This window comes from Dama dama, chromosome 30, assembly GCF_033118175.1.
Source record: "Dama dama isolate Ldn47 chromosome 30, ASM3311817v1, whole genome shotgun sequence".
NCBI classification, from domain to species: domain Eukaryota; kingdom Metazoa; phylum Chordata; class Mammalia; order Artiodactyla; family Cervidae; genus Dama; species Dama dama.
The window spans coordinates 17,323,335-17,341,362 of NC_083710.1; the positions used below are offsets into that span (position 1 = coordinate 17,323,335).

At 41.4% G+C, this 18,028-nt stretch overlaps 1 protein-coding gene across 2 annotated transcripts in view; it reads right to left on the reverse strand.

Annotated features, from left to right (window-relative positions):
- Positions 1-1,685: 1,685 nt before the first annotated feature.
- ENOX1 (ecto-NOX disulfide-thiol exchanger 1) overlaps positions 1,686-18,028 on the reverse strand; it is a 662,946-nt gene continuing 646,603 nt past the window's right edge. For both annotated transcript variants that reach the window (XM_061133275.1, XM_061133276.1), the window contains one exon: positions 1,686-2,635. In XM_061133275.1, coding sequence (XP_060989258.1) covers positions 2,504-2,635 — 132 coding nt within the window. In that variant the 3' untranslated portion in view covers positions 1,686-2,503. The remainder of the gene's footprint in view (positions 2,636-18,028) is intronic.

The window sequence follows — 18,028 nt, forward strand, 5'->3', positions numbered from 1 at the left end:
TAGACTGAATGAGAAGCGTGGCATAGAAAAAGAACAACGTGTTTTGGAGTCATTGGGTCCTGGTTTCAAACCCCGTATTCAGAATTGTCTAACTGTGCAAATTAGGCCAGATTGTTAGCATGTGTGAGCCTCCTTCTCCTTGTGTGACAAATGAGGACAATAACACTGTCCTTTTTAATAGGATTATCCCAAGGATTAGGGAGGATGGGGTGACAAACAGGAAGACGCCCCTAGAGGTACCAAGGCTATTTCCTTCCCCAGGTGACCTCTGAAGTCCCATCTGAAACCAGAATGCGTGTGAAATAATTCAAAAGTTTTCTTTTTTTTTTCCTGGCAAAAATAAGTTACTCACATAATTGAAGTTAGAAAGTGGTGTCTTATGTCAGATCTAACATGAGGTCATGCCAATTCTTCCTCCTAAGCAGAAGCCCTAAGTTGGGGTCCGCCCTGTGCAGTGTATGCTGAGGCTAAAGTGATCGCAGGCAATACTTGAAAGTATGAATGCACATTTGAAGACATCTACCGGTTTGCAGTTTGCAGGTGGCCTAGATTATGATACCTTCCTTTGGGTCCCTACTAGACGTCTTTAACTGCCACTTGACTGAATTCGTCTTTTCTAATTCTTTTTCAGGTGAACCTCTTAGGTCTTCTATTTTATGGTAACATTATCTGTAAATAAGGAGGTCCCCTTTCGGATTGTTGTATCCTTATTTGTCTCCTGACCTAGAGATAAACATGTCGGGATGATGGTGGTGGTGGGCATTGACAGATGCTAGTGAAGAGACCTCAAGTGTTTCAACATTAAATATGACATTGACATTAAGGTTGGATCATGGCTCCATTATCACATCTTTACTGTCACATGGTTCACGTCATATAGACACTTTTAGGAAAATTTCTTTTCTCTGTTGAACTTAGTTGTTGGTTCGGTTGCGGGGGTGGGGTGTCCTTTCTTATTCAGCTGCATATTCATGGTGTTAGCACTGAGCCTGAATATAACATGTGTAGATATTTATGGGAGGCATGACTAAGAATCTTAATTTATCAGGACTCAGTAAAAAGAGCCTGAGGACAATAATGTCCAGTAGGAAATTATGAATGTCTTTTTGGAATTTCAAAGAACATTCACTGTTCAGCTGTCTTCCTAAAAAAATGTTTCATTTAAAATCAATCAGTATCTTGAATACTTGCTTTTTTGTGATTCTCATGTAAGGAGACAGGAGGGAAATACAATTGAAAGCTCTGTTCTACTTATATTTAAAGAAGGGAAATCTAAATTTTCTCTATAAATTCTCGGTTGATGTGTGAATTTTTAAATTCTTTTTCTAACTTGTATGTTTTCCAGAAAACACACAAATAAATCCAGAATTAATAATAGTAACTGGCTCCTTTGTTCCTATGCATGAGGACACAAAACAAACATAAAATTTATGGTGATTATATTTGGCTGTCATATCTTGGTATTTTCAAATAATATCCATTCTAATGCTATATAATCTTTTCTCAGTACTTTCTACTTTATGACTTTTATATATTTCTGTCTGAAATAATGTTTTGTCTCTTAATGTCACTCATGCATTTATTTAATCATTTAAAAATAATGGGCTATGAGATGGGACTGAATAATGTGAAAAATATTTCTTAAAATATATCAAAGAATAATTTGCAAAACCAATATGGTAGAAGTCATATTTATTGAAAAAAATTAATATCTTTGCTATAAAATTTGTAACAGCAATATTTACTGAATGTTTATTTTGATGCATAAACCTGAATATTACATACCAAGTACAAGACAGTAGCACTAGTTTTTCTTTTATTTACATTTTATGAAAATTGTTATGCAGTCCATGTTAAAAGAATGTATGATGGAGGATTGTTACATTAGAAAAATAATATTCTTGATAAAGCATTCTCAAGGAGTCCAATCACATTTTCTGCCTCTTCAATAAGGCAAAAGTCCCTAGAACAGCATATAACTTAATTTACAAAATAACTGTTCAGACACATATTCAAGTTTTCTTTTGGTATGATTTTTTCCTCACTGTAAAATTACTTTTTTTCCTTCTTCTTCTTTTTTTTTTTTACTAAAACATAAAGACTTTCAGGAAAATGTCATTGAATGATTTCAGCTATACATTACATATACAGCTCTGTAGCCTAGCAACGACCATTGCTACACCATTATTAACTTTAAATATTCTGCTTGGTGAGCTAGTCTCAAATGTAGCATATTTTAGGGTTCTGCCATCACTATGACTGTGGAATCATTGGTTTTCATAGCAAACAGATCTGTCACAGTATGAAGCTTTGTTTGTTTTAGGGAACTGGTACACAATTACATTTCCACTCACAAGAGAACGCCACAGATGTAACTACAGTCAGGCTCTGACGGCTCCATAAAGGTCCCACATTGGACCTGCCCCAAAACTCCTGGGCTTACGCAGCACAGCCCTGGCCGGGTTCAGGCGGTTTCGTCCAGAGATTTCATCGCTCTTCACAGTTAGGTAGTTTTAATTCCTTCGAAGGCACACAGCTTCCACCTTTTTTCCAGCGTTGCTCCCACGCCTGTGAATTCCTGTTTAAACATGCGTGGCAACCTCATCAAAAGCATTTCGATTTCATTTGCAGATATCTGTTAGAAAGGAAGAAAAGTCACTTTTGGGAGGGGAACTCATTTTAAAGGAGGCAGGGGGTTGAGTGAGGACGTGCTTTCCCAAATGAGACAAACATGCGGTTTTCTGCTTGGCTGTTAAGTAAGGTCCTTACAGAAGGAGCACGAGTTAAAGGGCTGAGTGTGATTTGCTGCATTGCTTCCTGGGCAGCTGTTAGGAGAGGGGCATGAGATAAGCAGGGTGGAAAGTTCCAGGTTCACTTTTCATATGGATGACTGCCTTACTGGCAGCATGATGTCTGAGCAGCCCTGCCTTGATGTGAAAAGGAGATGGGGTGAGATTTAAGATGGCTCAGAGAAAACTGATCACCACTTCTGGAAAGCCACAATCCTCTGATCCAAAGGGCAGCTCTGTTATCTGACCTGGTGAGGACCAGAGGACAGGTGGGTAGATTTCCTGTCACCCTAACTTCCTTCTCTTCACAGGGACCAGAAGACCAGAAAGCTTTAGGAATAAAAATGAAACCCAGCACCCACAGCAATAAAAGTCTCAATGTCTAGTCATAAATGCCAGGTAGGTTGTTTTTTAATGCAGTTTTTTTCTTCTCCCAATTTTTATTACATATATTTTTATACCAATAATTCATTTTATCTTAAAGACTGAAACCACCACAATCTTTCTACTATAACACAGCCATTGCTCTTATTTTCCTATATTTGCATCCTAATCCATGCCATATATATATAGATATGGGTCTCAGCAAGCTGAGATCCTGAATTTCTGTTTAAAGTTGTATCATACTATTGTTATGAGCTAAAAATGACCCTACCAAGGTAGGCTCTGTAAGTCATAGAAAGTGGGAATAACAACATTAAGGGTGTGTGAAGACTACAGGCTTAGCACAGCTTTGGGCATACAGAAATGCTCAGCAAATAAGACCTCATTATTTTTTCATGGTACAATCACTGTATAGGTATTGTGTGTGTGTGCTGAGTCGTTTCAGTCATGTCTGAATTCTTTGTGACCCTGTGGACTGTAGTCTGCCAGGTTCCTCTGTCCATGGGATTCTCCAGGGGATCTTCCTGACTCAGGGGTTGAACTCACCTCTCTTATGTCTCCTGCATTGGTAGGTGGGTTCTTTACCAATAGCACCACTTAGGATACTTTCCAGTTAACAATTAAGAGAGACCAAACAACTGATACCACAGAAATACAAAAATGTAAGAAAATACTAGGAACAATTACATGCCAACAAATTGGACAACCTATAAGAAATGGACAAGTTTCTAGAAACTGAATCAAGAAGAAATAGATACTTTGAACAGACAAATCACTAGAAGTGAAATAGAATCTGTAATTAAAAAAAAAAAAAAACAAAAAACCTCCCTGCAAACAAAAGTCCAGGACCAGATGGCTTCACTGGGAAATTCTACCAAACATACAAAGGAACTACACAGATCCTTCTTAAACTCTTCCAACAGACAGAAGAAGGAATATTCCCAAAGTCATTATAAGAAGCCACCATCACCTGATACTAAAATCAGACAAAGACAATATAAAAAAAATTATAGGCCAGCATCTGGGGCTTCCTATGTGGTGCTAGTAGTAAATCTCCCTGCCAGTATAGGAGACATAAGAGACGCAGGTTCAGTCAACTTAGCATCTGAGCACATATCTTTGATGAATATAGATACAACATTCAAAACAAAATATTGGATCAAACTAGAATGGATGGCATGGTTAGAAGGAAGTCCATCTTGCTATGGCTGACTTTGAAGAGAGAGAGAGAGCCATAATTCAGGGAACACAGACAGCTTCTAGAACCTGGACAAGGACTCCTGCCAGTGTTGCTGGGGCATCCTGCATCACTCAGAACCCCCGAGGTTTCCCCGTTAGTGCTGAAGGCAGTTCTGTTATTGGGGTGCAATTAGACTTCATTATCATCACTGTAAAGGGGTGCTGTTGTGCCTGTTGATATGGCACTGGTTTGTTAAAAAAAAATCAGTAATTAAGAGTTTATTCATCATGCTGATGGCAGAATAGAAGGAACTTGAGCTCACTTCCTCACGTAAGCACACCAAAATCCCAACCCATTTCTGAACCACCACCGATTAAAAAAGACTTGAACCTACCAAAAAAGATATTCTAATCCAAAGATGTAAAGAAGAAACTCAACAGAAAGGCAAGAGGGGTGCACGTGTGATATAATCAAATCCCATTACCCCCTGGGTGGGTGACCCACAAACTGGAGAAGAATTATGTGGCAGAAGGTCTCCCACAAGAGTGAGAGTTCTGAGCCCCATGGCAGACTCCCTAGCCTTGGGGTCTGGCATGAGGAGGCGGCATGCCCAGAGCATTTGGTTATGAAAGCCACTAGGGCTTGACTACAGACGTTCCACAGGACGGGTAAACAGCAGCTCTGCTCTTGGAGGGCTTACACAATGTCTCGTGTACACCAAGACCCAGGGCAAAAGCAGTGCCTTTGTAAGACTTCTGTGGTGGCTCAGACAGTAAAGGCCTACAGTGCAGGAGACCGGGTTCAATCCCTGGGTCAGGAAGATCCTCTGGAGAAGGAAATGGCAACCCACTCCAGTATTCTTGCCTGGAGAATCCCATGGACAGAGGAGCCTGGTAGGTTACAGTCCATGGGGTCGCAAAGAGTCGGACATGACTGAGCGACTTCACTTTCCTCTCCCTTGTAAAAGCCTGGGCCAGACCTACCTGCTGGTCTTGGAGGGTCTCCTTGGGGAGGCAGGGGGCAGTTGTGGCTCATTGTGGGGACACAGACACTGGTGGCAGAAGTGCTGAGGACTATTCACCTGTGTGAGCTCTCCTGGAGGCTGCCACTTTGGAACCAAGGCTCTGGTGCTGGGACACCTAAGGCCAAACCACCACCATGGTGGGAACGCAGCCCCACCCATCAGCAGACAGGCTGCCTAAAGACTACCTGAGCACACAGCCTCCTTCAGAACTCTCCTTGACACAGCACTTTCCCTGAGTGCTTTCCACGAGACTTTCCCTGTAGCTCAAACAGTAAAGAATCTGCCTTCAAGGCAGGAGACCAGGGTTCAATCCCTGGGTTGGGAAGTTCCTCTGGAGACGGGAATGGCAATCCACTCCCCACTCCAGTATTCTTGCCTGGAGAATTCCATGGACAGAGAAGCCTGGTGGGCTACATTTCGTGGGGTTGCAAAGAGTCAGACACGACTGAGTGAGTGACTGACAGTTGACACAGCACTGCCCAGCAGAAGGCCAAGAGCCAGCCCCACCCTCCAGTGGGCGTGTACCAGCCCTTCCCATCAGGAAGCCTGGATACGCCTCTAGACCAGCCTCTCCCATAACAGGGGCAACACACCCGAAGCCAGAGAACTACAGTCCAGCAACATGTGGAACTAAGTCAGCAAATGCAGACCAGAGCCTACCCTGGGACCAGCTGGTCCCTGGCCCTTGCATGACAAGAGGGGCGTGTACTGCCGGGACACAAAGGACAGCCCCTATACAATGCCACTTCTCCAAAGTCGAGAAACATAACGTTCCACTTACATAAAAATATGCTGCTGAACTGGAGCACCGATACTTTGGCCACATGATGTGAAAAGCCAACTCACTGGAAAAGAACCTTGATGCTGGGAAAGACTGAGGACAGGAGGAGGAGGGGGCGACAGAGGATGAGATGGTTGGATGGCATCACTGACTCAACGGACATGAGTTTGAGTAAACTCAGGGAGATAGTGAAGGACAGGTAAGCCTGGTGTGCTGCAGTCCATGGGTCACAAAATGTCAGACATGACTGACTGAGCTGTTGTTATACATTTAGCAATTGAGACAAAGTGAGATGGTAGAGGAATATGTTTCAGATGAAGAAAGAAGATAAAAACCATAGAAGGACAACTAAGTGACATGGGCAATCCGCCCAAGAAAGGATTCCGAGTAACGACGGGAGGGATGATCCAAGAACTCAGGAAAAGAATGGAGAGTGAGAAGTTCCAAATTTTTAATAAAGAGCTAGAAAATATAAAGAACAACAAGAGTTGATGAATACAGTAATTGAGATGAACAAAGTAGAATCAATAGCAGGAAAAAATGAGGCAAAAGAATGGATAGGTGAGCTGGAAGAAAGTCATGGAAATCACTGCCACAGACAGAATAAAGAAAAAAAAAAAAAAGATAATGAAAAGAGGACAGTTTAAGAGATCTCTGGGACAACATCAAATGTCCTAACGTTTGCATGACAGGGGTTCCAAAAGGCTTAGGGCCTGGGAAGATATTCAAAGAGATAATAGTTGAAAACTTCCTTAACATGGGGAAGGAAACAGTCACCCAAATCCAGTAAGAAAGTCCCAGGCAGGATAAACCCAAGGAGGAACAACACACCAAGATGTATACTAATCAAACTGACAAAAATATTAAATCAACAAGAGAAAAGCAACAAATAACATACATGGGAATCCCCATAAGGTTATCAGCTAATTTTTTTCAGCAGAAACTCCAGGTCAGAAGGGAGTGGCATGATATAATTGGTGACAAATGGAAAAAACCTACAACTGAGAATACTCTACCCAGCAAGGCACTCATTCACATTTGACAGAGGAATCCAAGGCTTTACAGACAGGCAAATGCTAAAAGAACTCCAGTAGGTGGAAAGGAAAAGGCCACAACCAGAAACAAGAAAATTATGAAATAGGAAAACTCACCAGTAAAGGCAAACAACAGTAAAGGCAGGAAATCATCCACACACACTATGATATCTAAACTAGTAATAGAGGAGGAGAGTACAAATGCAGGATATTTAAAATGCATTTGAAATTAAGAGATCAGCAAATTAAAATAATTGTGTGTATATACATGTGTATGTGTGAGTGTATACAGCATGCTATATATCAAAACCTCATTGTAACTGCCAATAAAAAAATCTATAATATATATTTTTAGGCAAAAAGAAAAATGAATCCCAGCACAACAGCAAAGATAGTCATCAAATCATAGAATAAGAGAATAAAAGAAGGAAAAAAACCTAAAAAAAAAAAAAAAATCCAAAACAAGTAACAAAATGGCAGTAAGAACATACATATCAATAACTACCTTAAATGTAAATAGATAAAAGGATCCAACCAAAAGATATAGCCTGGCTAAATACAAAAACAAGACCCATATATATGCTGTCTATAAGAGACCTACTTCAGACCTAGAGACATATGCAGACTGAAAGTCAGGGGATGGAAAAAGATATTCCATGCAAATGGAAATCAAAAGAAAGCTAGAGTAGGAATACTCATATTGTACAAAATAGACTTTCAAAAAGCATGTTATGAGAGACAAAGAAGGACACTACATAATAATCAAGGGATCAATCCAAGAGAGGATATAACAGTTGTAGCTATATATATGCACCCAATATATAAAGCAAATGTTCACAGACATAAAAGGAGAAACTGATAGTAACATAATAATGGTTGGGGGGGGGGGGCTTTTAACATCCCACTTTCATCATTGGACAGATCATCCAGATAGAAAATCAACAAGGAGGTAGAGGCTTTAGAGGACACATTTATACCATTTGGACTTAACTGATACTTAAAGAGCATTTCATTCAAAAGCAATTGAATACACATTCTTCTCAAGTGCACATGGAACATTCTCTAGGAATGATCACATGCTGGGCACAAAGTAAGCCTCAGTAAATTTAAGAAAATTGAAATCATATCAAGCATCTTTTTGAGCACAGTACTATGAGATTAGAATCAATTACCCAAAAAAAGCTGGAAAAAAAAAATCATGTGGAGGCTAAACAACCAATGGATCACTGAAGAAATCAAAGAGGAAATAAAAAAATACCTAGAGACAAATGAAAACAAAAGTATGATGATTCAAAACCTATGGGGCACAGCAAAACTAACAGAGACGTTTATAGCAATACAGTCTTACATCACAAAGCAAGAAAAATCTCAAACAACCTAACCATATACCTAAAGCAACCAGAGCAAGAACAAACAAAACCCAAAGTTAGTAGGATGAAAGAAATAAAGATCAGAAATAAATGAAACAGACTACAAAAACAATAGAAAAGATCAATCAGACTAAAAGCTGGTTCTTTGAATAGGTAAACAAAATCAATAAACCTCTTGCCAGACTCATCAAGAAATAAGAGGCCACACAGGTCAATAAAATCAGAAATGAAAAAGGAGAAGTTAAACTGTCACCACAGAAATACAAACGATCATAAAGGAATGTTACAAGTTACTATGTGCTAAGTCACCTCAGTCATGTCCGACCCTGTGTGACCTAAGGACTGTAGCCCACCAGGCTCGTCTGTCCATGGGATTCTCCAAGCAAGAATAGTGGAGTGGGCCACGGTACCCTTCTCCAGGGGATCTTCCCAAGCCAGGGATCGAACCTTTGTCTCTTATGTCTCCTGCATTGCCAGGTGGGTTCTTTACCAGCTGAACCACCTTTGAAACCCTACACCTTTAAAATGCACACACTAGAAGAAATGGACACATTCATAGAAAGTCAAAAGAAGATCTCTGAAGACTGAACCAGGATGAAATAGAAAATAATACACCAATTACCAGTACTGAAATTGAATCAGTAATTTAAAAATCCTCAACAACAAAAGTCCAGCAGCAGGTGGCTTCACAGACTAATTTCAAACACTTTGGAAGAGTTAATACCTGTTCTTCTGAAACCTGCCCAAAGAATTTCAAGAGAGGGAACACTCTTGAACTCATTCTACGAGGCCACTATGAACCTGATACCAGAGTTAGACAAAGATACCACAGAAGAGAAGATGACAGGCCAGTATCACTAATGAACAGAGATGGAAAAATCCTCAACAGAATACTAGTAAACCAACTCCAACAGTACATTAAAAGGATCATACACTATGATCCAATGGGATTTATCCCAGGGATGCAAGGGTTTTTCAATATCCACAGTATGGATCAGTATGATACACCATATTAACACATTATTGCCTGGGGGATTTTTGCAGGCACTAACACCTGTTGCTGGTGATTGTTATGTAAGTGAATATTAAAACATCTCAATAATGTTTTGTAATAATATATCTGTGGTCAATAAGTTATTAATGAAGAATACAAACCACATGATATCAATAAGTGCAGAAAAACATTTTGAAAAAATTCAACCTCCTTTTATGATAAAAACTTCAGGAAGTGGGCACAGACGGAATATACTTCAACATAATAAAGGCCATTTATGACAAACCCACGGCTAACATCATACTCAGTGGTGAAACTCTTGAAAGCATTGCCTCTCAGATCAGGAACAAGACAAGGAGGATATATACACTCTCACCACTTCTATTCAACATAGTTTTGGAAGTTCTAGCCACAACAGTCAGACAAAAGAAATGAAATGTATCCAAATTGGGAGAAAAGATGTAAAACTGTCACTATATGCAGATGACATGATGCTATATATAGAAAACCCTAAAGACCACACAAAAACTACTAAAATGAATAAAATAATACAGTAAAGTAGCAGGATACAAATTGATGTACAGAAATCTGTTGCATTTCTTTACTTTGCACTAACAATTAAATATCAGAAAGGGAAAGTAAAAAAACAAAAATTCCTTTGAAAAAATCATATAAAAATACTTAGGAATAAACCTGACTTAGGAGGTGAAAGATTTACATGCTGAGAATAATGAGACAATTGAAGATGATTCAAAGAAATAGATACCACATGCTCTAGGGTTTTATTAATAAGAATCAGTATGATTAAAATGGCATACTATCCAAAACAATCTACAGATTTAATATGATCCCTGTCAAATTATTCACAGAACAAAGAATCCTGAAGTTTATATGGAACCATGAAAGACTCAGAATTGCCAAAGCAATCTTGAGGGAAAAGAACAAAGCAGGCAGCATAACCCTCCTAGATTTCAGACAATAGTTGTTCATTGCCAAGTTGTGTCCAGCTCTTTGCAACCCCATAGACTGCAGCATGCCAGGCCTCCCTGTTCCTCACCATCTCCTGGAGTTTGCCCAAGACAACAATACAAAGCTTCAATAATCGAAATGGTATGGTACCAGCACAAAAATATACATGGATAACAGAGAGCCCAGAAATAAACCCACACACCTATGGTCAATTTTCGACAAAGGAGGCAAGACTCTAAGAGAGGAAAGATAGTTTCTTCAGCAAGTGGTGTTGGGAAAGCTGGGCAGCTGCATATAAATTAATCAAGTCAGATCACTCCCTCACACATCTCTCACACCATATGCAAAAATAAACTCAAAATGACACCATAAAAATCCCAGGAAGAATATAGGCAAAACATTCTCTGACATAAATTGTACCAATGTTTTCTTAGGTTAATCTCTCAAGACAATAGAAATAAAAAAAAATAAACAAGTGGGATCTAATTTATTAAAAGCTTTTGTACAGCAAAGGAAACTACAAACAAAATGAGAAGACTACCTACAGAATGGGAAAAAATATTTGCAAACAATGTGACCGACAAGGGCTTAATTTAGAAAAGACACAAACAGCTCATTTAATAATAATAAACAACAACCCAATCAGAAAATGGGCAGAAGGTCTAAACAGATATTTCTCCAAAGAAGTACAGATGGACAAACTGGCATATGGAAGGATGCTCAACATCACTAATTAGAAAAATGCAAATCAAAGTTACAATGAGGTATCACCTCACACTGGTCAGAATGACCATGATTAAAAAATCTACAGATAACAAATGTTGGAGAACGTGTGGAGAGAAGGGAGCCCTCCCACACTGTTGGTGGGAATGTAAGTTGGTACAGCCACTGTGGAGAATAGTGTTATTAGGATTGTGTGTAAAATGTCTCACAGGGCCTGGCACAGGTACAATTTCTCTCTCTATCCATATTTAAGCAATGCTGATCAAATCCTACACGCTCACATCAGGTCTTCTGTGATCGGTGGGTCAAACTCTGTGCTGAAAAGTAGCATCACCTTGTTTCCTATGGTAGCTTCTGACCTGAGCCTAGACTTCAACCACAAAGGAAGCAGAAGTTGGCAAGCGGCAGCAGAGAGGTGGCACCACTTCCTGAGTCTGGGCCAGGCACAGAGTACGTGCTTTAAATGCACTATCTCATCAAAAAGTTATTTAAACAAGCAAATAAGCGGTTCACTTGCTAGAAGAAAGAAATGTAGAGGCAGAAGTTCACATTCCCGTCACAAATGACCATTAACCTGCTTTACCACCTTGCCTGGCTTCCTGGGTGGCTCAGCGTTAGTAAAGAATCCGCCTGCCAAGCAGGAGATGTCAGTTCGATCCCGGGATCAAGAAGAGCCCCTGGAGAAGGAAATATCACTCAACTCCAGTATTCTTGCCTGGAGAATCCCATGGACAGGGGAGCCTGGTGGGCTACAGTCCACGGGGTTGCAGAGTCAGACATGACAGAGCAGCTGAACAACCACCACCACCATCTTGCCTAAGTCACTAAATCTCTTTGGGTAATTTTTCGCTTGCAGGAAAGGAATTGGAAAGAAAGTCATCGGATGCTCCTAGGACTTCTACTCCAGCATACGCTCACACTGGTTTTTGGGCAAGCCTTTAAAATTCACCTGTCCATTAGGTTGTGGTGAAGATCTCAAAGCTGAGAGAATGTGATAGGTCTTTTGTGCACTTTTAAGGACAAAACAAAGGGCAGCCAACACTAGGTAGCACTTACTATGTGCCAGATACTGCTATAAATGGTTTTCATCTATTAAATCATTTAATACACATAAAAAACCATTCTATAGACTGTGAAGCTAAGGTACAGAGATGTTAAATAAGTTGTCCAAAGTCACACAGCTAAACAGTAGTGAAAGTGGCATTTGAAATTCTCACGATTACTTAATTGGAATAACCAGTTAGTCAGAAATGAGTATAGTAACCATTGGTGTCCTCAGAAGCAGTCAACTACCAGTTGCTGTTGACAGTGCAAGGTAACAGCCTGATTCTGCCAGGATGGTGTAAATATTATAATGTAGACAAGGACACAATTATAGAACAGGCACCTCAAATGAAATCTTATCTAAAATACCCATTAAAAAATAAATACAAATAGAAAGCTTCTCTACAGTGAAGGAAACCATCAACAAGATGAAAAGGCAATCTACTGACTAGGAGAAAATACTGCAAATCATATGTCTGATAAAGGGTTAATATTTACAATGTACAAAGAACTCACAAAATCAGTAGCAAAAAAACAAGCAATCCAATCAAAAAAATGGGTGAGGATCTGAACATTTTCCAAAGATGACATACAAATGGCCAACAGATTCATGAAAAGGTGTTTAACATCACTAATCAAGAGAAATAAAAAAAACACACACACAAAAAAACAGATTCACAATGATATATTATTGGGACTAATCTAGAGATAGTTAAAAGTATAGAGAGGATCGGGGCTTCCCTGGTGGTCCAGTGGCTAAGACTCCGAACTCCTGAGGCAGGGAGCCTGGGTTCGATCCTTGGTCTGGGAGATAGATCCCACATGTCACAACTAAAGATCCTGTGTGCTGCAGCAAAGATCTAAGATCCCACATGCCTCAACTAAGACTGGGCACAACCAAATAAATAGAGGAAGGATGTTGCTGTGTATGTTACATGCAAAGACCAAGTCACTTTATGTGAACATAAAGGATTTGAGCATCTGTGGATTTTGGTAACCACAGGGTTTCTTTGAGCCAGTTGCCTGCAGATATCAAAGGACAACAGTATTGGGGAACCAATTAAAAGGAGCCTGATGCAAAAAAAAAAAAAAAAAATCCATTTACTAATAAGGCGCTCAGCTAGAGTCTAGAGCATTTCCTTAAAGATGTTTATATCTCATGCAAGAACAAACAGCAAGGTGAAACAGCTTCATGTTATTATTTTGATGGTTTTTAAACCTTTTCCCTTCCTGATAAAACAACCTATGTGACACGTGACATTTTGAGATTTTTCAAGACAAATTCAAGAGAAAATTCAATTTGTCCTTCTGTTTTACTATATGGCTGAAGAAGAATGTAAACCTACAAATTTCTTCACTTTAATTCTTTTTTCTTCCCTTCCTTATTAAAACATGTCAGCCATTATGATCCTGCCTTCACGGTATCCTTTCTCTTCCTCTCAGTCATGTTGTGGTCTTCAGAACTGGAAGCGTCATGGAATCATCACAAACACACAGCACTCGGCGCTCACTGGGTGTGATCAGAGCCACAGGGACCCATCTCCCCACCAGGCGTGCAGGATTCCCTTCCCCAGACCCCTTCTGAGGTCGGGGAGTCTCCCTAAGCTCCTGTGGGTCACGGATGGAACCCTGGGGTACAGGGCAGAGCTGCTGCTGGCCCAGCTGGTACGTGGCGAGGCTGGAGCTCTGCGCCGGGCTCCTGATGCTGCATCCAGCCTGGCTTTCCAACACCACATTTGCTTTCTCACAAGGATACTATGAGGCGAATCGGATACACGAGGCTAAGAGAATCCCATGCAGCATTATGATATAGGTCAGAAACGTGCTGTGACTGTGAAATCTCATTTTCCCATACACCACGTGTTGGTGCTCTGGCAACTGGGGAGGGTCATCATAAACATGATGCTTTTATTTCCTCTTACCCAGCTGGTTTTTATTCCAGGAAACTGGGGGTCTGTGTGTCTTTTTATTCTTCAATGTTATCAGTGGCTCCCCTCACTCCCGTTTAAAATTTTCTAATGTTTACTCTTTGAGAAAGGATTGATTTGCTCTAATTTGAAAGAAAAGAAAGGATGAGAAGGAATAAAGGCTTTGTAACCAAGGGACTTGCGTGATGGTGATTTGTGAGAGGCAGAGGTCACTTGTAAGATGTACTTGCTTTATTTTCTGGTTTGCTGAGTCTGGTTCAAGCCCACTGCCTCCTTGCCAGGCCACTAAGCACATGTATACACGGACACAGGAAGGCATAAATAAATTTTATCATTGGGGATGGTTGGCTCCGTGTCCCATATCAGTCAGGCAAGGGAGGCCAGTGGAGAAGGGGTTTTCTTTTGGGGGGACTGAAGAGACACCCACATAGGCTTTGTCAAGGCTGGAGAGTCAAGAGAAGGAAAAAGGGAAAGACGATAAACAGAAGTGAGGACCTGGGGGAAAGAGAAGGAAAGGGCTGGAAGGCAGAGGACCAGGGAGGAAGGCGAGGCGGTGCGAGGAAAAGCACAAGAAAGCAGGAAGAAGATAAACAGAAGGAAAGAACCAGAAGGAGAAGAGGAAAGATCTGGAGGGAAATGCAGAGAGGAAAGAGGGGAGAAAGGGGAGAGATGCGCCCAGAGGAAACCATGACAACGAGCACAGACTCGCGGGTGCCCCTGGTGGTCATGATCCGCACGCACTTTGCCCTTCTCCAACTCCTGTTGAGCTACCTGTCTGCCCGCCCTATAGAGCACCTCATTAGTTCACCTCTGACTCTCAAGTTCCTTCATAAATACACCATTTCCTCATTTAGACTACAAGCTTTTTGAGAGCAGCGTCCTTTCTTGGATTTCTTTTGTGCCCTGGCCACTCCCCTTTCTGCCTCATCTGTAGAAAACACTGAGTTCGTAAAAAAGCAGTACTGGGTCCCTGGTATCCTCGGCAATTATCTCTTGCTGTGAACGAGCCGCTTCCTTTCTGCTTTTCACGTGGCCAGATGGAAGTCTCTGCAAAGCTTCCTATGCCACATGCTTTCCAGAGGCACTGTGACGTCTGGAAAACAGATTCATGATAGCCTGTCTAAGCAACAGAACACTCATTCATTCATTCACATACTGTGACAGGTGGCTACTCAGGAGAACACCAGAATGTACGTAATATTAAAGATTATTCAGGTACGGGGACTTCCCTGGTGGCCCAGTGGTGAAAACTTCGCCTTCCAGTGCAGGGGGTGGTGGGTTCAATCCCTGGTTGGGGAGTTAAGATCCCATGTGAAAGGGTCAGTTGCTGAGTTGTGTCTGACTCTTTGCGACCCCATGGAGCCCACGAGGCTCCTCTGTCCATGGGATTCCCCAGGCAGGAATACTGGAGTGAGCTGCCACGCCCTCCTCCAGGGGCTCTTCCCAACCCAGGGATTGAACCCAGGTCTCCTGCACTGCAAGCAGATTCTTTATATCTGAACCACCTGAGATTCCATGTGCTTTGCAGCCAAAAAAACCCAAAACATAAAACAGAAGCAATGTTGCAACAATTTTCAATAAAGACTCTAAAAATGGTCCACATTGAAAAAAAGAAAAAAGAAAAAAAAAGATTATTCAGGTGGGCAATCTCACAAACACTATTTGGAACATTTTCTCCAACCTGACTGCCTAGCTATCATCTGGGGAAGAATGCTCTCCAGTTAAGGTCTATTTTGCACCTCCTTGGAACTGACAAGATATTTTATCTATTTCACAGGAATGCTTCTAGTACACAGATGCAAATGGTTTGCCCCTCTGGTGGGAAAGGAACATGTCATGAGCACCCAAGTCTGCTATCAAACACAGTGTCATGCCCCAAATGGCAGCTCTTTCTAAAAAACTAGCCTCCGTGGCCCCATTATATCGAGTCTGGTTTCAGAATCAAATCTTTTGCTTTGTGAGTTTTAGGAAGAGGCTTCTGGTATGTAGGTGGGGAGCCAGAGACACACGGAGAACTGGGTCTGAATCTCTTAGAAGTATTGGGGGAAGATCAGAGGTCTCCCCCCGCTTCACTGTTAGACAGAAAATATTCATCTGCTGATGCTCAGATGTGACTTCTGCAAGGCTTAGGATGGAGCCAGTGAGCTCAAAAGGCTCTGGGCTGATGTGAGACATTCTAGGTATTGATCAGAAAGCATTTTCAAGATAGTGTTGCCTGTTTGGAAGAGCTTACCTGCCTGTGCCCAGGGCATGAGTTTTGACTCAGTAAAGCTTCAGGAAGCCATCTCCCCCCAACCACCCTGTCTTCCTCTGAATGCATCTTTCTGACTTGGTCATATGTTTGTGACACAAGAGAGCTGAGCAAATGAGAGTGAGTGGTTTAGAAGAGGCAGGAAAGAAAAAAAAAATGCAGCAGAAACAGTATTTAACTGGAAAATGGACTATTTGGGGATACACAGTTTTAAGGACCCATGTGCTGTATACATGCCCATCCTAACTTAAATTAATTCCTGTCTCTCCTTCCATTTCTGACCATTCATATCCTCACCTGTGGTCTTCAGGGAACTCCTAAGAAAAACAGCTCTGCTACAGGCTGAACGGAAGTTGCTTTCCTTGTTCCTGTCAGCATGTGTGTGCTGAGTCACTCAGTCGTGTCTGACTCTTGGTGACCCCATGGATTGTAGCCCTCCAGGCTCCTCCATCCATGGGATTCTCCAGGCAAGAATATTGGAGCGAGTTACCATTTCCTTCTCTGGGGATCTTCCTGACCTAAGGATCTAACCCAGATATCTTGCATTATTGCAGGTGCCTTCTTTACCATCTGAGCCACCAGGAAAGCCCATCAAAACAGGGCAAGGCAGAATCAAAATGTGATCTTAACAACAGCAGTGGTGATGGGGACTCTGTCTGATCTCAAGGAAACCATACTGTGCTAAGTGGAATTTCTACAAAGCCCTCTCAGGACTTCCCTTGGTGGTCCAGTGGTTAAAAAATCCACCTTGTGATGCAGGGGACTCAGGTTCAATCCCTGCTCAGGGAATTAAGATCCCACATGCCACAGAGCAACTAAACCCATGTGCTTCAACTTCTGAGCCCAAATGCCACAACTAGAGAGTCCACGCGCCGCCAGAGAGAGATTCTGCACGATGTGGCGAAGATCCCGTGTGCTGCAGCTAAGACCCAGTGCAGCCAGATAAACAACCAAATGAACAGATAGTAAAAAGTAGAAGCCCTCTCACCAGAGTCAGCAAACATCCTGAGCTGCGGAAGCCAGGCTGAATTCCCCATCTTAATGCAACATTCACCAAAACTCTGGGGGTGGGGGGGCGGGGTTGGGACCTTGACACTTGGCTTATCCTGATTAACAAGAGCAGGTGCCAGGAACTAACCAGGATTAACTAACAGGATTAACCAGGGTGCTGTGCCGGGGAACGTCAGCGGCGGGGCCGTGGCCCTGCAGGGTCCTGAGCCTCCTGGTAGCAGATGTGGTGACAGGGCCCTGGAGGACACTTGGAGGACAAACTGCTTGTCGTTTTCCTTTCAGCTGAGATCTCTGAGGCTGTGGGATTCCAGGAGAGCCGTAACCTGCCCTCTGGATTAAGTCTTAAATATCCTCTCAGCCTCACTGGGTTAGAAAAAATATTTGGTCCAGTCCCTGGCACCCAGGAGTTTTAGTCAGAACACTTAAAAAAAAAAAAAAAATATATATATATATATATATAAATTTTATATATGTTTTATATTTACTTATATTTTGTTTATATTTATGTATAAATATTTTGTTTTATATTTATGTATAAATATATTA